This window comes from Cynocephalus volans, chromosome 3 (assembly GCF_027409185.1).
Source record: "Cynocephalus volans isolate mCynVol1 chromosome 3, mCynVol1.pri, whole genome shotgun sequence".
Taxonomy (NCBI): Eukaryota; Metazoa; Chordata; class Mammalia; order Dermoptera; family Cynocephalidae; genus Cynocephalus; species Cynocephalus volans.
This window is the reverse complement of record NC_084462.1, coordinates 175,567,538-175,585,620: the sequence shown is the minus strand read 5'-3', so window position 1 is coordinate 175,585,620 and position 18,083 is coordinate 175,567,538. Positions and strand designations below refer to the sequence as shown.

At 51.6% G+C, this 18,083-nt stretch overlaps 1 protein-coding gene across 4 annotated transcripts in view; it reads right to left on the bottom strand.

Annotated features, from left to right (window-relative positions):
• Window positions 1–334: 334 nt before the first annotated feature.
• BDKRB2 (bradykinin receptor B2) overlaps window positions 335–18,083 on the bottom strand; it is a 36,486-nt gene continuing 18,737 nt past the window's right edge. Inside the window, exons 1-3 of one of the 4 annotated variants that reach the window (XM_063091413.1) lie at window positions 8,553–8,628; window positions 7,602–7,689; window positions 335–5,360 (exon numbers count right to left, since the gene is read on the bottom strand). In XM_063091413.1, the coding sequence (XP_062947483.1) occupies window positions 4,250–5,353 (1,104 nt within the window). In that variant the 5' untranslated portion in view covers window positions 5,354–5,360; window positions 7,602–7,689; window positions 8,553–8,628 and the 3' untranslated portion in view covers window positions 335–4,249. Of the gene's footprint in view, window positions 5,361–7,601; window positions 7,690–8,552; window positions 8,824–18,083 lie in introns of those variants that run through there. The other 3 variants (XM_063091411.1, XM_063091412.1, XM_063091410.1) reach the window with 3 other exon arrangements.

Below are 18,083 nucleotides of genomic sequence, written 5' to 3'. Positions count from 1 at the left end.
GGGACCAGCTTGCTGGAGCCAAGGAGGCTCAGGAGTCGAGCGGCTGCTGTTGCCTGGCTGGGTGGGGGAGGTGGGAGGGATGCTCTCCCAGCCCGTTTCCACCTGCTGAGAGCCCCGCTCAAGTTTCCAGCCATGTGGCTTCCCCCTGGGTTGCAGACTCCCTCGAGTCATGCACGCATCTGTGAACAAAACCCCCTGGATGAGTGCGCAACTTCCTCAGAGCTCAGGGCTCTCAGTGAGGGGTGCAGGCTGGGTGGGAAGGGTGGGCACTGGAGGGGGAACAGAACATCTCCTGGGCTCTGTCCAAGCCCTTGTGTCTAGTATGGCTGGAGGGTGGAGAATGAGTGGAGAGGAGAGAGTAGAAGAGAGAGAGAAAAAGAGGAGCCAGACCATGAAGGGTCTTGCAGGCTACATTATGGATGTGGAGCTTTATTCCAAGAAGGGTGGGACACTATTGAAGGTTTCTCTTGAGAGAGTGCCCTCATCACCTTTGCCACCAGCATCATTGACATCATCATCATCATCATCATCACAGATAACACATGTCCAGTACCAACTGTGTGCCAGGCACTGTGCCAAACACTTTCATACATTAACCCCGTTAACAGCTCTATCAGGTGGATGCCATCATCATCACCATTTTACAGATGAGGAAATGTAAAATCAGAAAGAATAAATGAGACACACAAGACCACACAGCAAATAAGAGCCCGAGGCAGCACCAGAAGTGGAATCCAAGTCTGCCTGTCCCAAAGCCTTAGCTCCCGAACCCTGTTCTTTTTTATTTTTATTTTTGGCAGCTGGCCAGTGGGGGGATCTGCATCCTTGATCTTGGTGTTATCAGCACCACACTCTAACCAAGTGAGCTAACTTGCCATCCTGCTGAACACTGATCTTTATGTTTGCAGCCTCCCTATGAGCGTACTTGCGTTCTTAAACAACCATGTTGGTTGCAGAGTGGAGAACAAGAATCGGGAGACGGTGGTGGTTAATATCAGAGGTGGGGAGACCCATGAGGTGACGGTTGGACATAGAAAGGAGCCTATAGATCCAGGAAACACTTCGTGGCAGAGTCTAAAGAAGGTGCTGAGGGATGGAGGACAGGATGCATTGGGCGATGAGCCCCAGGGTTCTGGCATGGACGGAGGGGTGCCATTTACGGAGTCAAAGAATGCAAGTTTTGTTTCAGGAATGAGTGAGTGAATGAATAAATGAATAATGAAGGGGGTCTGAAAACGGAGTTGGGAATGAGCTGCCCATCACTGGGACTATGCCAGCAGTGGCTTTAAATCTGGATATTGTGGAGGATGCTTCAGGTTTGAAGGGAAGCTCAAATGGTAGGCACTCAATAAACATATATTGCAAGAATGAATGATTGAATTGCTGCCATCCCTGTGATTCTAGGGCACATGGGATCTCACGGGCATCTGACGGGAGCTTAGTAATGAGTTACCCATCTAAGAACATAGGAAGGGGGAAAATATTCAAACACTGTTAATATTTTCTACCTCGTCTCTTAAATTTCTACTTGTTGAGTATATTTTAGAATGTACATTTTCATACACATGAATAAGTTACACATATTGGGTATGCATATCCACATATCTTTGCTTACAGAGACACAGTCACAAAAGCTTGGAGGCCACTGGTCTACCGTGAATAAGTTGAGCAGAAATAAAGGAAACCGCACCCCCCAAAGCTTCTGACGGTCCAAGGCAAAATTCAGGGGGTTGGGGAGTTGTAACAAAGAGCTGAGCAAAACTCCTCATCCATTTTTCACACTCTACAGAGAAGACACATGTTTACATGGTTTATCCATTTTCTCATTTGTATGTGAAATGCTTCCTTTTCACGGCGTAACCTCTCTCTGGGTCTTTCGCAGGACAGATGTTCTGTATCACCACAGCGTACAGGGCAGGGGGGAGCTCCCCTCCCACAGACTCAGGCCATGTGCAGACCCTAAGTGACCATTAGGAGCCTGAGGCTGGGGGTGGCTCTTCTCCTAGGGGACCCTCAGCCCAGGCCCTGCTGATGAATGACCGCTGCACGTTACAAAGCTCAGCCTCCTTTTCTTCACTCCCAATGTGTACATGGTTTGGCTTTGCTCTCAATACCCAAAGTTTCTTTTTCACCTGTTCTCTTTCTCCATCTGCAAGTGTGTGTTTATTGTGGCAGAGGTTTGTGGCTGATAGGGACAAAAAGGTAGGGTGAGGAGGGAATCTTTTTTAATCCTTTTGTTTTAAAATTCAGCATTGGATTGATCAGAATTTATGAACTCTTTGCCATCCAAATCCTCCTTGTCCTCCAGGTTCCAGCCTCTCCAGACAGAGCCAGTTAGCTAATAAGTACAAGTACTCACCGAGTGAGCGAGGGCTGCCAGGCTTTGCCTATGATTCTGTCCTGCATCGCTTCTGAACTCATCACCTGGGTGGAATGTTCCTCCATATCTCCCCGAGGGGCTTGGCACAGTGCTGGCCACAGGTGGCAGTTTATTAAAATGTGTGGAAAAAGAAATCAATCCCCTGGGAGGACGGGGCTTGGGGCAAGACTGTCTCCTCTGGCCAAGGATGCTGGCCCAGCCTGACACCTGGGCCCTGCTCTGCCCCTGGAGGTAGAGCTGCGCACTGTTCCTCAGGTTGGTCCTGTGGGAAACTGATTGGCTGGGGAGGGTGTTCTCCCATCTCTGTTTAGCTGCAGATGTTCATTGTGGGGGGTCTTGTCCCCAGCAGGCTTCTTCATGGTCACATATGCCCAGGCAGCCCATCCTGGAGAGTGCTCAGCCTGTCATGTAGAGGAGCTTGGTCCTGGGAGTGATGCCTTAGGTAAAGCAGTCATGCCCTGTTTTAGGGTCTGCTGCCTGGGCCCCCTCTGCTTCCTACTCAAGCTCTTTGCCGGGTCGCACTAGGCAACCTGTGCATAAACCATTGATTGGCGCCTCTTGGTTGCAGAGACAGGGACAATCCCTGAGCAGGCCTGGACTCCCCACACCAGCTATTGACCAGGGGTGAGGATCTGAGCACGGTGACCTCCCTGGGCAAGTCCACTCAGAAATCTCTCTCTCTCTCTGCCTCATCATAAATCAGACACTGAAGGGGTGGCCTTCCTCTCAAATACTTGTGTGTGTGGGGGGGGGGGCGGTCAGGGTGATGGGAAGGAAAGCTGGAAGCTAACAGTATCGAACACCTACTGTGTGTTAACCTGATAGGTGCTTTACACCACCACTGGCTTCCAATACTGATTCTCCTCTACAGAACTATTGCTAAACCTCAGTGTCTTTTCCTTATAATAAATTTACCCCTGTTTGGTGTGCATAATAATGCCTCACATTTGCACAGCACCTTTCACTTTCCAAAGTACTTTTATGCCTGTTACCTCCTTTAATCCTCACAAAAACCTGATGTTACAGAAGAGGAAACTGAGTCAGGGACAGGGTGATTGGGCAATGTTATCTGCTGAGCTGGGACATTGGGCTCCTCACCCCTCTGCTCCCTGTACAGTTACCAGTGTCTCGCTTAAGAACGCCGTAGAGCAGCCTTCTGGTGGTTGCCGGCGCACAGTCATTTGCACTCAGAGATGCGAGTTCCTTCAAGACAGAGACCCACCTTCTCTTTCCTCTCTCTTCCTACAGCGGTCAATGCTGTGATTATAGCAAGTGCTCGGTAAGTGCTTATTGGGTTTGTCTTTTGCACAGAGTACCTTGTCTCTTGGTGAAGGGAGCCACAGAATCCTTGTCCCTGGGTTCTTATCAGGGATCCCTCAGAGTTTAACCTTCATTCATCTGAGAAATTGTCCTCCAAGGTTCTAGCTGAGTGGATGAAAGAAGCCCAGGGCAATAATTCAGCACCACTCCCTGTGCACACTCAGCCACAGCACCAAAGCTAGGGTGGCAGTCCCCCAGGAGATCTGAGCTGCCATGCTGGGGCTGGGAGGGACACCATGTGGGAGGGAAGCTCAGTCACTCCTGCCCTGCCCCCAGGACCCCTCCACTCCTGGGAAGGAGCAGCCTGGCCCGGGGGTGGCAACAAATAAGACCAATAATACTGTTGTGTTTACGGAGCCCTTGGCTGTGCACAAGGTCACCCATCCTTGCAGCCACACTCACTTCAATTGAGCATGGCAGGAATTACTCTCCTGTGTTTTACTCGAGACACCCACTCTGCCCAAGGTCACACACGGGATGTCTTTTGCTCCTTCCTGGGTTCGTGTGAAGAGTAACTGTCCATCAATCTTTGTATGAATGAACAGTAGCTCACTGCCTGCTCCCCCCAAAGTCCGGCAATTTGGGAATCTGGCGTTCGACCGAGATGGAGGTCCGCAGCGTGCTCATGGAGTTCTCCATCTGGATGGGTTCTGGCCCGCAGCCCCCTTTCTGGCACACTCTCCTGTACACCTCCCGAGACTTCTTCCGGAAGCTCTTGCCCACGATCACGTACACCAGCGGGTTGAGGCAGCTGTTGCTATAGGCCGAGAAGGAGCTGATCTGTGTGATCACGTCGATGATGTGCTCGTCCCAGCAGCCAGAGAGGACGCCGAGGCGCAGCAGCGTGTCCAGGAAGGTGCTGATCTGGAAGGGCAGCCAGCAGACCACGAACAGCAGCAGCACGGCCAGCACCAGCACCGTGGCCTTCCGCTCCGTCTGGATCTCCTTGAACTTCTGCATCTCGTTGTTGCGCAGCACCTGCATGATCTGCGCTGTGCAGAAGGTGATGATACTCAGAGGGAGCAGGAAGCCCACGGAGTTCAGGAGGACGTTGGTGAACACCACCCAGGTGTTGGACGGGTAGTTGATGACACAGGCGGTGACGTTGTGGCCCTCGTCTCTGTATTCCTTCATGGTCCGGAACACCAGCATGGGTGAGCTCAGGAGCAACGTGCACCCCCAGATCACCAGGCTGTAGAGTTTGGCCCAGCGCACCCCACGCATGCGGCCCATAGACATGGTTTTCACCAGGGCCAGGTAGCGGTCAATGCTCACCAGCATCAGGAAGCAGATGCTGCTGTACAGATTCATGTAGATGATAGTGTTCACCACGCGGCAGAGGACCTCCCCGAAGAGCCAGTCGAAGTTGTTGGCAATGGTAATGGCCCAAAAGGGCAGCCCGCAGGCCAAGATCAGGTCTGCCGCGGCCAGGTTGCCCAGGTAGATCTCCGCCACCGTGCAGCTGCTCTTGTGCAGGCAGAAGACACTGAGGACGAAGACATTCTCAAGCGCAGCCAGCACGAACAGGACCCAGAGGAAGGGGGCCTGGATGGTGTTGAGCCAGCCCCACCACTCGGTGTCAGGGCAGTTGTTGCTCTGGGAAAGGGTCCCATTAAGAGCAGGCACAAGGACTTGCGAGGTGACATTGAGCATTTTGGCGCTGAAAGAAAGTGGAAAAGAGGCTGTTATACCTCAAGGTTGCAAGAGAAAGGAGAAACAGCAGGTGCAGGAGGACAAGGGGGAATAAGATGGGTCACATATTCAGCAAACGGCTTCCCTGAGGCGAGCAACCAGGACATGGCGAAGTTGGGTGAAATTCAGGCTGTTCTCTGTGGCCAGTGCTTGGAGACTCCTGTCCTGGTACACCTGACTCCCTGGGCTCTTTAAGTGCCCCCTGAGCTCCTTGGGCCTAAACTGGATCTCACATTCTTTGCCTCGTGGTTCCTTGGCCATCGTCCATCAAGAGCACTAACAATCACGAGTTTTGGACCCTGCACCTCCTTGGAGCTTCCATGCCAGGAGGATACACAGCGCATTCCTTCCTTATCACATGGGCTCCTCCCTAGGGCCCCTCCAAAGGGAGCTGGTCATCCTCCAGCCTCTCAAAACCTTGTCATGGATGAATAATTTACTAGAGGAGAAAAATGATATCATGCCAGAGAGGGAGATTTCAGTCTGGCTCTGAGACCACAGCCCATCTTCCCGTGCCCTGTCTCACTGGACAGGCTGCCTCTCCTGGCAAAGGGCAGCTTCGTACTTCCACACCCTCTGTTGGCGCAGCTTTGAAGACGATCAGAGGATACGTGATGGGGAGGGAGGCCGGGGGCTTTGGAGCCAGTCCTCTGGCGTTCACATCCTGGCTCCCCTATTTATTAGCTGTGTGACCTTGGGGAAGTTGCTTAACTTCTCTGAACCTCGATGACCTAACCTGTGTAATGGAAATAACAAAATCTACTTCTTAGGATTGTGGTGGGGATCTGAGACAATGTGCAAAAAGCCCCAAGCACTGTGCTTGGTTTAATAAACATTGGTAATTATCTATTTTTGTGAACCTATTAAAACAATCAACATTAAGCTCCAGTACCACTGTCTGTGGGTTCTTGCTCCTGCACTGGTGACCTTGTCATGAACCCACTGGCTCCTCTTTCACTCTTAGGCAAGACTCACAGACTATGGGGCGGGCCACTTTCTATAAGTATTGCTATGAAGGCTAATTCATCTCTACTTTCAGCAAAGAGGCATGGGGCTTGGACAGACACAGTTTCCAATCCTAGCTGTGTGGCTTGGGCAAATTGCTTGACATCTCTGAGCTCCCATATTACTATCTTGGGAGTAGGGTATTACTCTCTCTCAGACTTGTTTTGCATGGTGGTTGCAAGGTTCAAATGAAAGAGTGAGTGTAAAGACATACTGAAAAGCCTAAAGCACAACCCAGAGGGCAGGAGTGATAGGGCATTTTCCTAGTGCCCTGTGGTGTGGGTGAGGGAAGGTGGAGATAAAGAGTCTCTTCCTGGGAGGTCCGTTGCTGGGCAGGCTCATGGAGGAGGTAAGCAACAAATTATGGGAAAGATGCTGCTAATTGCCTCTGGGATTTCCCAGGAAAAGCCCCTCTGCTTCCTAGAGCAGCTGGCAGGCATCCTGGAGCCAGACCGGAGACTTGGGATTAACTCATTAATCAACACTTTTACCCTTTACATGTTTCTTGGGCATCTGCTCTGTGCTGAGCTCTGCCCTGGGTGCAGGGACACAGAGGGGAATATTGCCTGTCCACCGCCCTGGCCAAGCTCCTGACAACTGTGGCCCAGTGTGGGATGAGGGCCATGAGGATTGGAAGAGGGGCATGGGACACAGAATTGGGGTGGGGGCAGGTGAATAAGGTAGCAGGTGACTCTGGAGCTGGGTCTTGAAGGATGAGGAGCATTGCAACAGAGGACGAAAAGGAGGAAGGGCAGACCAGATAGGAGAAACAGCTTGAGGGAGCACTGAAGTGGGAAAGCTGCTGGTGTGTTCTGGAAGATGGCATTGAATGCTGAACAGGAGAGGCGGGTCGTGGCTACAGATGGGGTTGAATCAGGGAATAAGGGTGGCCTTTACCAGGTGCCAGGGCAGTGAGACTTTGTCCTGAGGACTGTAAGGTGGGGGTGGCGGGACAGGAAGTGTGCTCTGGAAAGACCCCCTTGACATTCCTCTCGTCAGAAGGAGGAGTCTAATTCCTCCTCCCATGGATGTGGGCTGTGCTTAGTGACTTGCCTTTAACTAGCCGTGGCGGTGCGTGACTTCCAGGCTGGGAATAAAATGCCCTGTATCTTCCTCCCTGGCCTCTGGGTTTGCTCGCTGGGGGAGGAGCCAGCGTATTGTGAGGACATTCAAACAGCCACGTGGGGAGGAACCAAGTTGCCACCTTGGAAGTGGATCCTCTGGCCCCAGTTAAGCCTTCAGTGGATTCTGGTCCCAGGCCTTTGCATCTTCCAGTTGAGGCCCCAGACACCCTGGAATAGAGACAAGCAATCTCCTCTGTGCCCTGAATTCCTGACCATGGAAACTGGCAGGCTCTTTTCCAGAGTCCTCTGAAGGGAAGACGTCCCCTGGGTAAACCCCTTGGTTCAACCCTTGGCTCCATTTCTGCAGCTACAGAAAATCCATTTTCTCAGTGCCCTGGGCTTGGGGACTTGATGGTCTGTCATGGGCTAGCTCACTAGATACCGAAGCATATGATGGTACTTCCAAAAGATCATGGAAAAATAGAATTAAAGATGATACAAATCTTTCTGTGAACTTTTTCCAGTGTCCTCCTATAGCACCAGAAGCCACTTGTTAATTTCTCAGCAAGACGGTTGATAGTCGAGCCCGGGCCCCTCTCCCCTGTGTCTTGCCAGCACTACCAGTTGAGGACAGGGACCTCCCTTTCCTCTGCCTCCACTCTGCATCATTTTCCCCAAATTCTCTCTTTAGAGTGTTCTAGTCTTCCAGCAGAGGTCAGCCATGTCGGAGACATTCTGTCTGCAAGGCAACCTGGGACATCTCTGTCTGATCTGTTAGGTGTTGACTTCAAGGTTTAACTCTCTCACCTTCATTTCCAAGTTTGTCCAGGACAGGTCACATATGACAAGAAGGGATGTGTTCCTCTCCCTTCCACTCCCCTCCCCTCCCCCAGTCCCACTAAACTATCCACTCCCTCTGTTCCCAACAGGCCTACAGGGATTTGAACACTTGACAGTTTCGTCTCTGGGCTAAACATTGCCTGTTCCTTCGACTGTGGTCCAGGACATGAGGATCAAGCTTTCTGGGGAGTTCTCCAGCTGTTCTGTCCCCCCACCCCCAAACAGTAAATTGAAGAATCCCTTTGACTCACCTGAAAGAGGCTGTGGTGGGCACAGAGTCCTCATAAACAGACAGGAACATTGGAATCTTCCAGGCAGAGAACATTTGGACTCAGAGTGGGACAGAAACGAGGCCCCACCTGGGCTGACCAGAGGAGAAAAGATGGTTAGATGAGGGGAGGGGCTGAGGACCATAAAACACACGGGTTCTCCACTAGGATAGGGAAGTGGAGTCTGCTGAGTCCTTCACTTCTTACTCCGTGTTGGGCACTAGGGACTTGATGAGAACAGGCTCAGCGTCTGTCCTCTGGGAGCTGACAAGCTAATGGAGAAGCCAGACATTACTCAGTCACTAAATAATTGCACGCTGATCTAAGTGTAATGGAACTGAATGAAAGGTCCCATGACAGCATGTAATACAGAGTCCTAAGCCAGCCTGAGAGGGCGAGTAGACATTGCTGATGAGAACTGAGGATGAGCAGGGATAAACAGGGCGAAAGGAAGGTGGCGGAGAGGAGGATGTCTGGGCAGAAGGAGCAAGTGCAAAGGCCCTGAGGCAGGAGGCAGCTAGCTTGGTGCGAATGTGTGTTGGGCCCTGGCGGCTGCTGGGGGAGATGGGACTGTGGTGGGAGCAGAGTGCCAGCAGGGAGACTGGTTATTGAGTGCTTCCCCTTAGTCCACACATGGGATGGTGCATACTGAAGAAGTTGGATTCCAGAGGTGATTAGAGAGCAAAATGGACATGCCTGGTGCCAGATTGCACAGGGCAGGGCTGGGGAACAAGGTGAGGAAGGCGTCGTTAAGGATGCCCCCAGGTGCTGCCATCTCCTGCCAAGGGGGGAAAAGAGGGAGGCTGATTTAGAGGACAGATCACATGTTTAGACTGGAAACTGTTCAGTGTGAGGTTCTTTTGAGACTTCCAGGTGGGGACATGAGAGGCTGTTGAGTCCAGTGTGGGTCTGGAGCTCAGGGGAGGGGTCTCACTGGAGGACTGTGATGGAGGTGAATTAGACACGGGGTCTCGAGGGGTTTCAAGCCTCATGAGGGAGACAGAGACAGATGAACATTTCCTGTCCCTTGTGGTGGTGACCACTGCGAGGTGCTCTCCAGTTCTGAGCCCAGGCCTCACCCTGGTGGGAAGGCGTAAGTCAGCCTTTCTACATTCCTCCTCCTGCTGCACTTCCCTCCCATCCAGGGGGAGGCACCAGCTCCAGGGGCTTGCCCTCCCTCTTTCTGTTCTAGACTTTGCACTTTCTCCAAGATTCTGCGTGACTTTGTACTCCCGTCCAGGAAGGGTGTGAAAAGCTGTGGTGCATGCATGTATGTGTGTGAATGTGTGTGTTTGGGTGTAGCCACAGGTCCGCCCCACCCCAGCCCTCAGCCCCTCCTCAACTCACTTTGTCTGTACATCGGGCATGTGGGTTTCTAGAAGCCCCGCTTTCCTGAATCAGTTGTGGGAGGTAGAGATCAGGCAGTGGACAGTTCAGGGAATTCAAATACATTAAAAAAGAAAAGAGGGGGAGGGAGAGGGAGGTTGGTGAGAAATTGGTAAAGGGCCACAAAAATGATTACACTGTGTAATGTTGAAAATACTGATTGTCCTGATTTGAGCATCACATGTTGCACATGGGTATTGATATTCAATGCCTGTACCCCATAGATAGGTATAATCAATTATGTTTCAATAATAATAATAGAAAAAAAGAAAAGCCAAGAGTTTCAGTATGGTAGGGGGAAAAAAAAAGAAAAGAAACAAGAGGCTAAGGGAAGTGGAAGATGTCCAGTTAACACCCGGCAAAGGTTTACAGGAAGCCCTGAGTGGAGCTGAGGTCAGGACTGGGAACTCGCAGGAGATGCATGAGCAGCGAAACCCTTCTGATCCTTCACGGAGGGGTTTGGGGTAGGGCAGGACGAGGGAGCACCTGCCTTTCTGAGGGGCCCCCCTGGTTCCTGGAAAGAAAATTCAACTGAGGGTCAGAGATCATGTGTTAGAATCATTCACTAAAAAAATATATTTTAAAAGTTACTGAACATTCATCACGTGGGGAGGAGCAAAGACAAGCCTCCTCTGCCCCATGGGCACTCTCTCTGGCTGACTGTCCAGCCGGGGGGACCTCAGCCTACCCACGGGGCCTCCGATTTCCATTCAGACAATGACAGCCACACGACATCGTGGGTCCTCCCAGCTCGGTCACCCTGGGGAGACGTCCAGTGTTTCCTCCCCGACCTCCCTTATAGGTCTGTTATGGGTCTACCTGTTTGGGTGTCCCCAGTTCTGGCCCCATCAGCCCATCTGGATCCTAACTGCGAATGTCTGTAAACACTGCTCTCATTTGCAAAACAAAGCTGAGGGCTTTTTTCTCTCAGCTTTCTCAGGAGCAGACAGTTTAAGGACCTGGGAGAATTTGAGAGTCTGCAGCCATCTTCTTCAGAGGCATGCCCTGGTTAGGGTCCCTGTAGGAGGGAGCTGGCCTGCCCGCTCCAGGTCACCAGCCGGCTCCTCCTCCCCAGCCCCACTTGGGAGCATCTTTGTGGGGACCACACCTCGGTCTCTTTGCCACCTGGCTTCCCTTTGGGTTTGGCCAGTGGGGGCACCAGCTGGAGACTGGGGGAGGGAGGAAAGGGAGGATGGGGTGTTGGCTCCCCAGCTCCTGCCCTTGAGGCCTCCAGAAGCCGGCTGGGCCTGGACCAGAGTTCACAGCTTCTATCGGGGGAGGGAGACTAAGGCCTTTGCTGTCCTAGCCCTGAGACACCCTGAGGTGCTGCACATTCCTTGCAGTGCCCCTCTCATGCTGTCCATGCCGCTGTCAATAGACCCTCTATTAAACTGCTCTCCATATTACTCAGTTTGAATGTGCCCGCTCTTTCCTATTGGAACCCCTGGCATTACAGAATCAGACGACGGAGGACTCTAGAGAAATGTGGGGAGGGGGCATGGGGCAGTGCCACACTGGCAGATGGCAGTGCCCAGGAGCAGACCCCTCTCTGTGTGATCTTGAGCGAGTCCCTCTATTTCCCTGGGCCTCGGTTTCCTCATCTACAGCCAGGAGGGTGGACACATGCTGACTCTGGTCCTCATGGCTGGGGGTAGGGTAGGGACAGGAGATGACTCTGTGGCTGGGCTTTCCACCTCATTTTAAATGGATGGTTTAGACAAAGCATTCAACACTCTGATTCACTCGTACTCTGTCTCCCTCAATATTCTATCCAAGAACACTTACCGTAAAATATTTCTCTTCATTTAATCATCTAAACACTGAATCTGGGCACTGTCAGGAGTACATTCTACGTTAGTCTCAGAAGGAGCCTGTTTTGGTTTCTCAAGAATCTGTATCTCAGTGCCTTCGAGACGGTGGCCTCCCCGAAACACACGGCCTCACTGTCTCGAGGGCCAAGTCTTGCCTTGCACGGATCCCCTGACCTTGTAGCCAGTGACAGAGTTCAGGGCATGCTACCCCAAAATATGGCACGTTGGCACTTTGAATATTTTAAGCTAAAGGAATTTGAGAAAGAGCAGACGCTGGAAGGACTCTTTGACCTTCCCCTGAAGCAGGTCACAGACTCTTGTGAGAAGTCCCTCCCTGTCCCCGGAGGCAGGGAGCGTCCTCACCTCTGAAATCACAGGGAGGCCGAGAGGAGCCCTGATGAACGGGCCTTGTTGCTTCCCCAGTTCTCTACGCTTAGCCCGCACCTCCCTCGTCGCCTCTCACTTCTCCACGACTCTCTACCTTTCACCAAACCCAGCACAAAACACTCGGGTCTAACCGCTCCTTTGGGCCTTCATTTTCTTGTGAAAGCTCCCATGTCACATGTCTTTTACCTGTCCTTTACCTGTCTTGAGTTACTGAGGCTGCGACCAAGCGCTCAGAAGGGAAGGAGGAAAAGATATTTTTTCCTCCCCTATGCCACCTTGTGTCCTGAATTCTGTGGCTGCATGTTGGAGTCAGGAAGTATTTCCCGAAGTGCGGGATGTAGACTGGATGGTAAATAACCGCCAACCATTTGTCACTCCTCCTGCTTAGGCCAAGGAGAACGTCTCAGCGTGGTGCTGCTGTGTCCTCAACACCTTTTAGTATTTGAAATCTCTCCTCTCAAAACAGAGCACGGGCTCGGAGCCTTGCTGGTCCCCCAGAATCTAGCCAGACCTCGGCAGCGTTGCTCATCTTCCAAAGCATTTCTCTTTTAGTTACCATTTTTCTTTTTATGAACAAAGACTCTCATTTTCCTTTTAAGTTGATGATGTGAAGTTATAGTTCAAAAGTAAGTCAATATGAAAAAAACAGCCATAGAGGGGACATAGATATGGCAGAAACTGTGAATGTGAATGGCCAAATGTGGGAAAGACAGCCCGAAAGCCTCCAGCTGAAAACTGGCATTACCAACAGGGAGGCGCAGCCTGGCGTTAGGGGACAGGCTCTGGAACCAGATCTTGAATGGGGTCCTCCTCCAGGGGCTCCTTATGCCACCTCGTTGTGCCTCATTTTCCTCAGCTGTGTAATGGGGGTCAATATGAAAATAGCCCCTGCCCACAGGGCTGCTGTGAAAGCAGATGAGACAGCGTGTACCCAATGCATGAAGCACACTGTCCCTGTGCTCGAGAACGTAAGCTGCTCCTCTGGCGCCACCCGAGGGAGCCACGCAGGGGACGTGGGGGATCCTGTCCAGCCGGTCTGCTCTCCTGCTCACAGATCAGCTAAGGTTTTCAGACCCTGGTTACACAGCTGGACGGAGGGACAGGTTCTGCGGGGACACCACCAGCCTGTCGATCTGGGGGAACCCTTGAGACTGCGACGTTCTACCTTCGGCCCGAGGGCGACTGCTCCCCCTTTGCCTTTGCATCTGCTCTGAGTGATAGCTGTGCGCACATGTGCGTGTGCATAAGGGTGAGCTGTGCGTGTGTGTACACACGTGTCCCGTTGTATTCTGCCTCCTCGGAGGGGAGGGCCGGCCTCCTCATCTTCCCCCTGCACCGCGCCTGCGACCGCGTTGTGCGTGTCCCAATCTCTTGAACATTTACTCCATAGACAAATAAAATCCCTCAGACCACCCAGCAAGTTGGAGTCAAAGCCAGAGCTGGAAACAACTGAAATCTCCTGAGTCCCTTTCCCTGACACCTCCCCAGAATAAATGCTTTCCTCTCAAATCTGATTTACATGGTTACCGAGTCAAGATGCTGTTTACAGAGAGTGGCAAAGGTAAACTCAGGCGTAGCATGCATGGGATGGGGGGGTGCCTCATAACCATATCAGCCTCAGCAGCAGGAGACGTGTCACCCTGAGCACAGAGTTTCCAGGAGCCTTTTTCTCCTGTTCCCTGCCAAAAAGGCCAAAGCCACCTGTGAGGGAAGGATGGGGTTCTGAGAAGTCAACCTCCATTCTCAGAACTCCTAAAGACAGCTGCATCAGAAACTCTGATTCAATCCTAGACATATGCACGTGGGTCCTTCCAGCCTTTGGACACTTTATGAGCCTGGAATGTTCTGGAAACATTTATGGGGATGGGAGGGGGGGGGGTCTGGGGAGTTGAGAAGCAGAGCCCCTCACCCACTGTGCTTTCTGCAGGGAAGCATGGGGCTGGCTTGCCTGAGCGTGCTCACCCTCAGACACCTGGGGCTTATTTATTCTTTAGCTTCTTGTTCATGGTGGTTAGGTTATTCTGCTCAGCATGTTTTGTTTTTTATCTCCCCCTATTGGGTTTTGCAGCGATTTCATCTGCCATTCTAATACCACATCTGACATCCTAACACCACTCCTCCCCCTTAAAAAATATCTTCTTTTTTATTTTTTAAAAAGATACTATAACCACAGTAAAGAGCACTTAAAAATAACATTAAAATCTCCCAGAGTTCTATCCCACAGTGCAGCCCTGTTCATATCCCACATTCAATCATCCTTTTGTCTACTGTGATTTTACATGGAACATTGCAGCAAGGAAATTTTTTCATGTTGTTCGTGGTTGTCATAATGACACCTTTAAAAAACGCATTGTATTTGTTTATTGTCATTTATCAAGCCATTCCTTTATTCTAATCTCTTCTTATCTGATGTATTTTCGTAGTGCCCCAGCCACACTGCTGCGCTCCCTCCTCCCCAAGGACGCTGCCTACGTCCCCTCCTCTTGGCCTTTGCTCCGGCTGCTCCCTCTGCCGAACACTCTTCCCTTCTGCTCCATGGCTAGCTTCCCATGCTGCCTCCTCTAAGTGCTCTGTGATGGTCAGTTTTGTGTGTCAACCTGGCTAGGCTATTGCACCCAGTGATTCAATCTAAAACCAATCTAGGTGTTGCCATGAAGTCACTCTGTGGAACTGACTAAAGTCCACAATTCTACTTCAGTCCGTGCCTGAGGGCTCTGGCCTCCCTTCCCGACAGCCTTCCCAGTGGGTTTTGGACTTGCCTGGCCATCCCCTACAGGCATGTAAGCCAGTTCCTTGCAATAAGTCTGTTGATCTATGTCTCCTACTGGTTCTGTTTCTCTGGTTGAACATGACTGGTACACCCCCTCGAGCAGCAGCGTTCTCTCTCTCCTCTGTCTCCTCTCCTAATTCTATAACGTTTATTATAGGACATGTCAAGTAGAGTTGCTGGTGTTTTTGCTTTTTCCTGTCAAGTGCATGACACATAGTAGGTGCTCAATAAATGATTGTTGACTGACTGATAGAGGGCAGGGTGACCTTTATTTCTCCTTTTCTCCCCTGTAGAGATATTTGCAGGGTGGAGGAAGAGGGAAACAGAAGAACATCCAGTGTGCCCTGCTTGTTACAGCCTCCACACTGCACTGAGCGGCTGATGTCTCATACTTCCCATGTCCCAGGTAAGAAAGCAGAGGCATAAGAGTAACCCTAGATGGTTCCAGCTCACATGGCTGATCAGAGCCAGGGCCAGCATTCAAATTCAGGTCTGCTTAAGTCCAAATGCCAAGTTCTTTCTCTAGCACTGGACTGGCTTCCACCCAGTGAGGCTCCTGGTGCAGGGCACACCCCAAGAAATACTTGAGGGACTGTGTACTTGAAGGACTGGCTGTCCTGGAGGGGATGCTGTGACTAACATCCATCCAGGGAAGAAGTTGTGTGCAGGCAGCTGCCAGGGGGAAGCTTATACCTGGGCTCAGCTGGCTGCAGGCTTGGGAGGCTGCAGGGGGATTAGCAGCACAGCACAGGGAACTAGGAAGCCCCCTGGGCAGCTTCCAGGTAAGCGGTGTGGCTCTTGTCTCCCCTGTGCTCTGATGGGTGTTCAGTCACTGGGATGACCCAGTGATGCAAAGTTGCCCTCTGGTTTGGGGCTTGAGCCAGTTTGGCCAGCAGATGGAGGGGGAGCTGCTGCAAAGGAGCGTCCACAGTGTGCATGAGCACGTGCGTGTGCATGAATGCTGGAAGAGCATGGGCCAGGTGCCTGGAGATGTCCCCAGGGGTTAGAACTACAAGGGTCCTGTGGTTCCATGACTGAGATCCATATCCAACCAGTATCCCAGCTCTGACACTTAACTAGCTGTGTATAACCTTGGACAAGTGGCTTAACTCCTCAAGGCCTCAGTTTCTTCATCTGTCAAATGGGGATGACAATGGCACCTACTATGTGGAGTTGATGTGAGGAAAAAGTATATTAATGATCAAAACATCCTCAGAACAATGCTTGATACATTTTAAATGCTCCATAAATGTCAGTGTTTCCTTCCTCTCTGCTCTATATCAGGTTTCCACAAACAATGTTACTGGAGGAAAGAGTTCTGGTCCAACCTACCCCCACCCTCTCTGTTTCAGAGGGAGAAATTATGGCTCAGAGAGGTGATGAGATGTCAAAAGCCACACAGCAAAGAAATTCCAGCCTGTAACAGGAGCCAAGGCTTTGCCCATCTCCTGCTGGAGTGGCCTTCAGGGGTCTGAGCCAGGCCAGAGGGACTCACAGGTCTGGGGCCATGACTGTAGCACTTGTGTACACTGCTGGAGATGCTGTCTGACTTGTAGCCTAGAATTGCTGTACCAAGTATATCCTCCTTCCTTTTTTCTCCTACGCTTTGAGAATCCCCCAAGTTAACCTCACAGGATTCTGGAATATTAGGGTGGGAAGGGCTGTTGGACCTTATTTTATCAGCCCCCCTCATGTTACAGAAGTGGCTGCAGAGGTCCAGAGACAGTGGGCATTCTCCCGGGACACACAGCCAGTTAGTGGCTGAGTTCAACCCTGAAGCCAGGTCCTGGAATCCTGGTTCGCAGGCTCCCTGTTCCTTTTATCAACGCATGCCATGTGAAAGGCAGCGCTGTGTGCTAATCTTATCTGATTGTCAAAGCTACAACCTCACACCCCAAGCCCACCAAGCATACACCAAGACACTGAGGGCAGTTGCTGTTGCGTGCTGATGGAGATGTCCTCTTTCCACTTCCCTGCATGGCCCAGGTTTCCTGTCATGAACATGTAAGTAATTTACAATGGGAGGAAAACAGAAATCCTTGCCAGAGAGCAAACTGAAAATCCACGTGAGAAAGGAAGGCTGCGGGTCCAGAAAGGAGTGTGTGGGACGTGAGCCCAAGAAGGCTGTTTCTCCTGCAGCCTCGCTACCGCCCCCCACCCCCCCATGCACCGGCCCTACTGGGGAGGGAGAAGACGGCAGCTTGCAGCTTGCCAGGGACCTCTGCCAAGCCAGCTGCTGGCCTGACTCCTCCACCACAAGCAAGTGTGTGCCGTGACCTGTCTTCCCACGCAGCCCAGTTTACAAAACAAGGGGGAGGAACAATAAACAGAGAACCCAAGCCAGAGGCAGAGGAAAAAGAATTTTGTGTGTTACAAAGTGCTTTTGGCCCAGCGCAATGAGCATGTAAGAGGAGCAGCAGAGGACACCGAGTTTGGAGCAGGTGGAACTTTGTCCCTTCCTGCCCACTAGAATATCAGGGGTCTAAGGCTTCCCACGTCATGCCCTTGGCTCTGAAGGGACCTTTACCATTGGCCTTTCGCCTCCTTGGAGTGGCTTTCCTGCCCTACTCATTTATTCATTCGACAAACTTCTGTTCCCGGTTTGTTTGCCACACTTGGTGTGAGACACAACGGCGAAGAGCACAGACATGGTGAGCAGGACAAGAATAAAGACATCCAGCAGCACCCTAGTGTCATCTCAAGTGTCGCCTCTTCTGAGAAGCCTTTCCTGACCTCTCAGCCAGCAGAGATCCCTCCCTTGTCTGAGACTACAGCAAAGAGGCGGATGGAGTATTGTCTGGAGCTCAGAGCCCTGGGACCAAATGTACCCTTAGATAAATGCCTTGACAACTCTGAGCCTTCATTTCCTCATTGGAAGAATGAGGGATGGTAATAGATAATTCTGGGGACCTTTGCATAACCGTGTCCCTAAAGAGGGGAGAAGCAGTGAGCTCCCCATGCTGAGAAGCATGCAAGCAGAGGCAATGGATTGGCACAGTTTTCAGGGGTTCATCTCCTCACCTGGTGGCATCCACAGGCTCTAATGGAGAGGGGCGGAATGAGTCAGTCTGAGCAAGTTCTCCTTTACCAGGCGCGGCACAGAAGAGGCTGCTCCCTGCCTCCCTGCTGGCTCCCTGAAACCTCTGAGGATCATGGTCC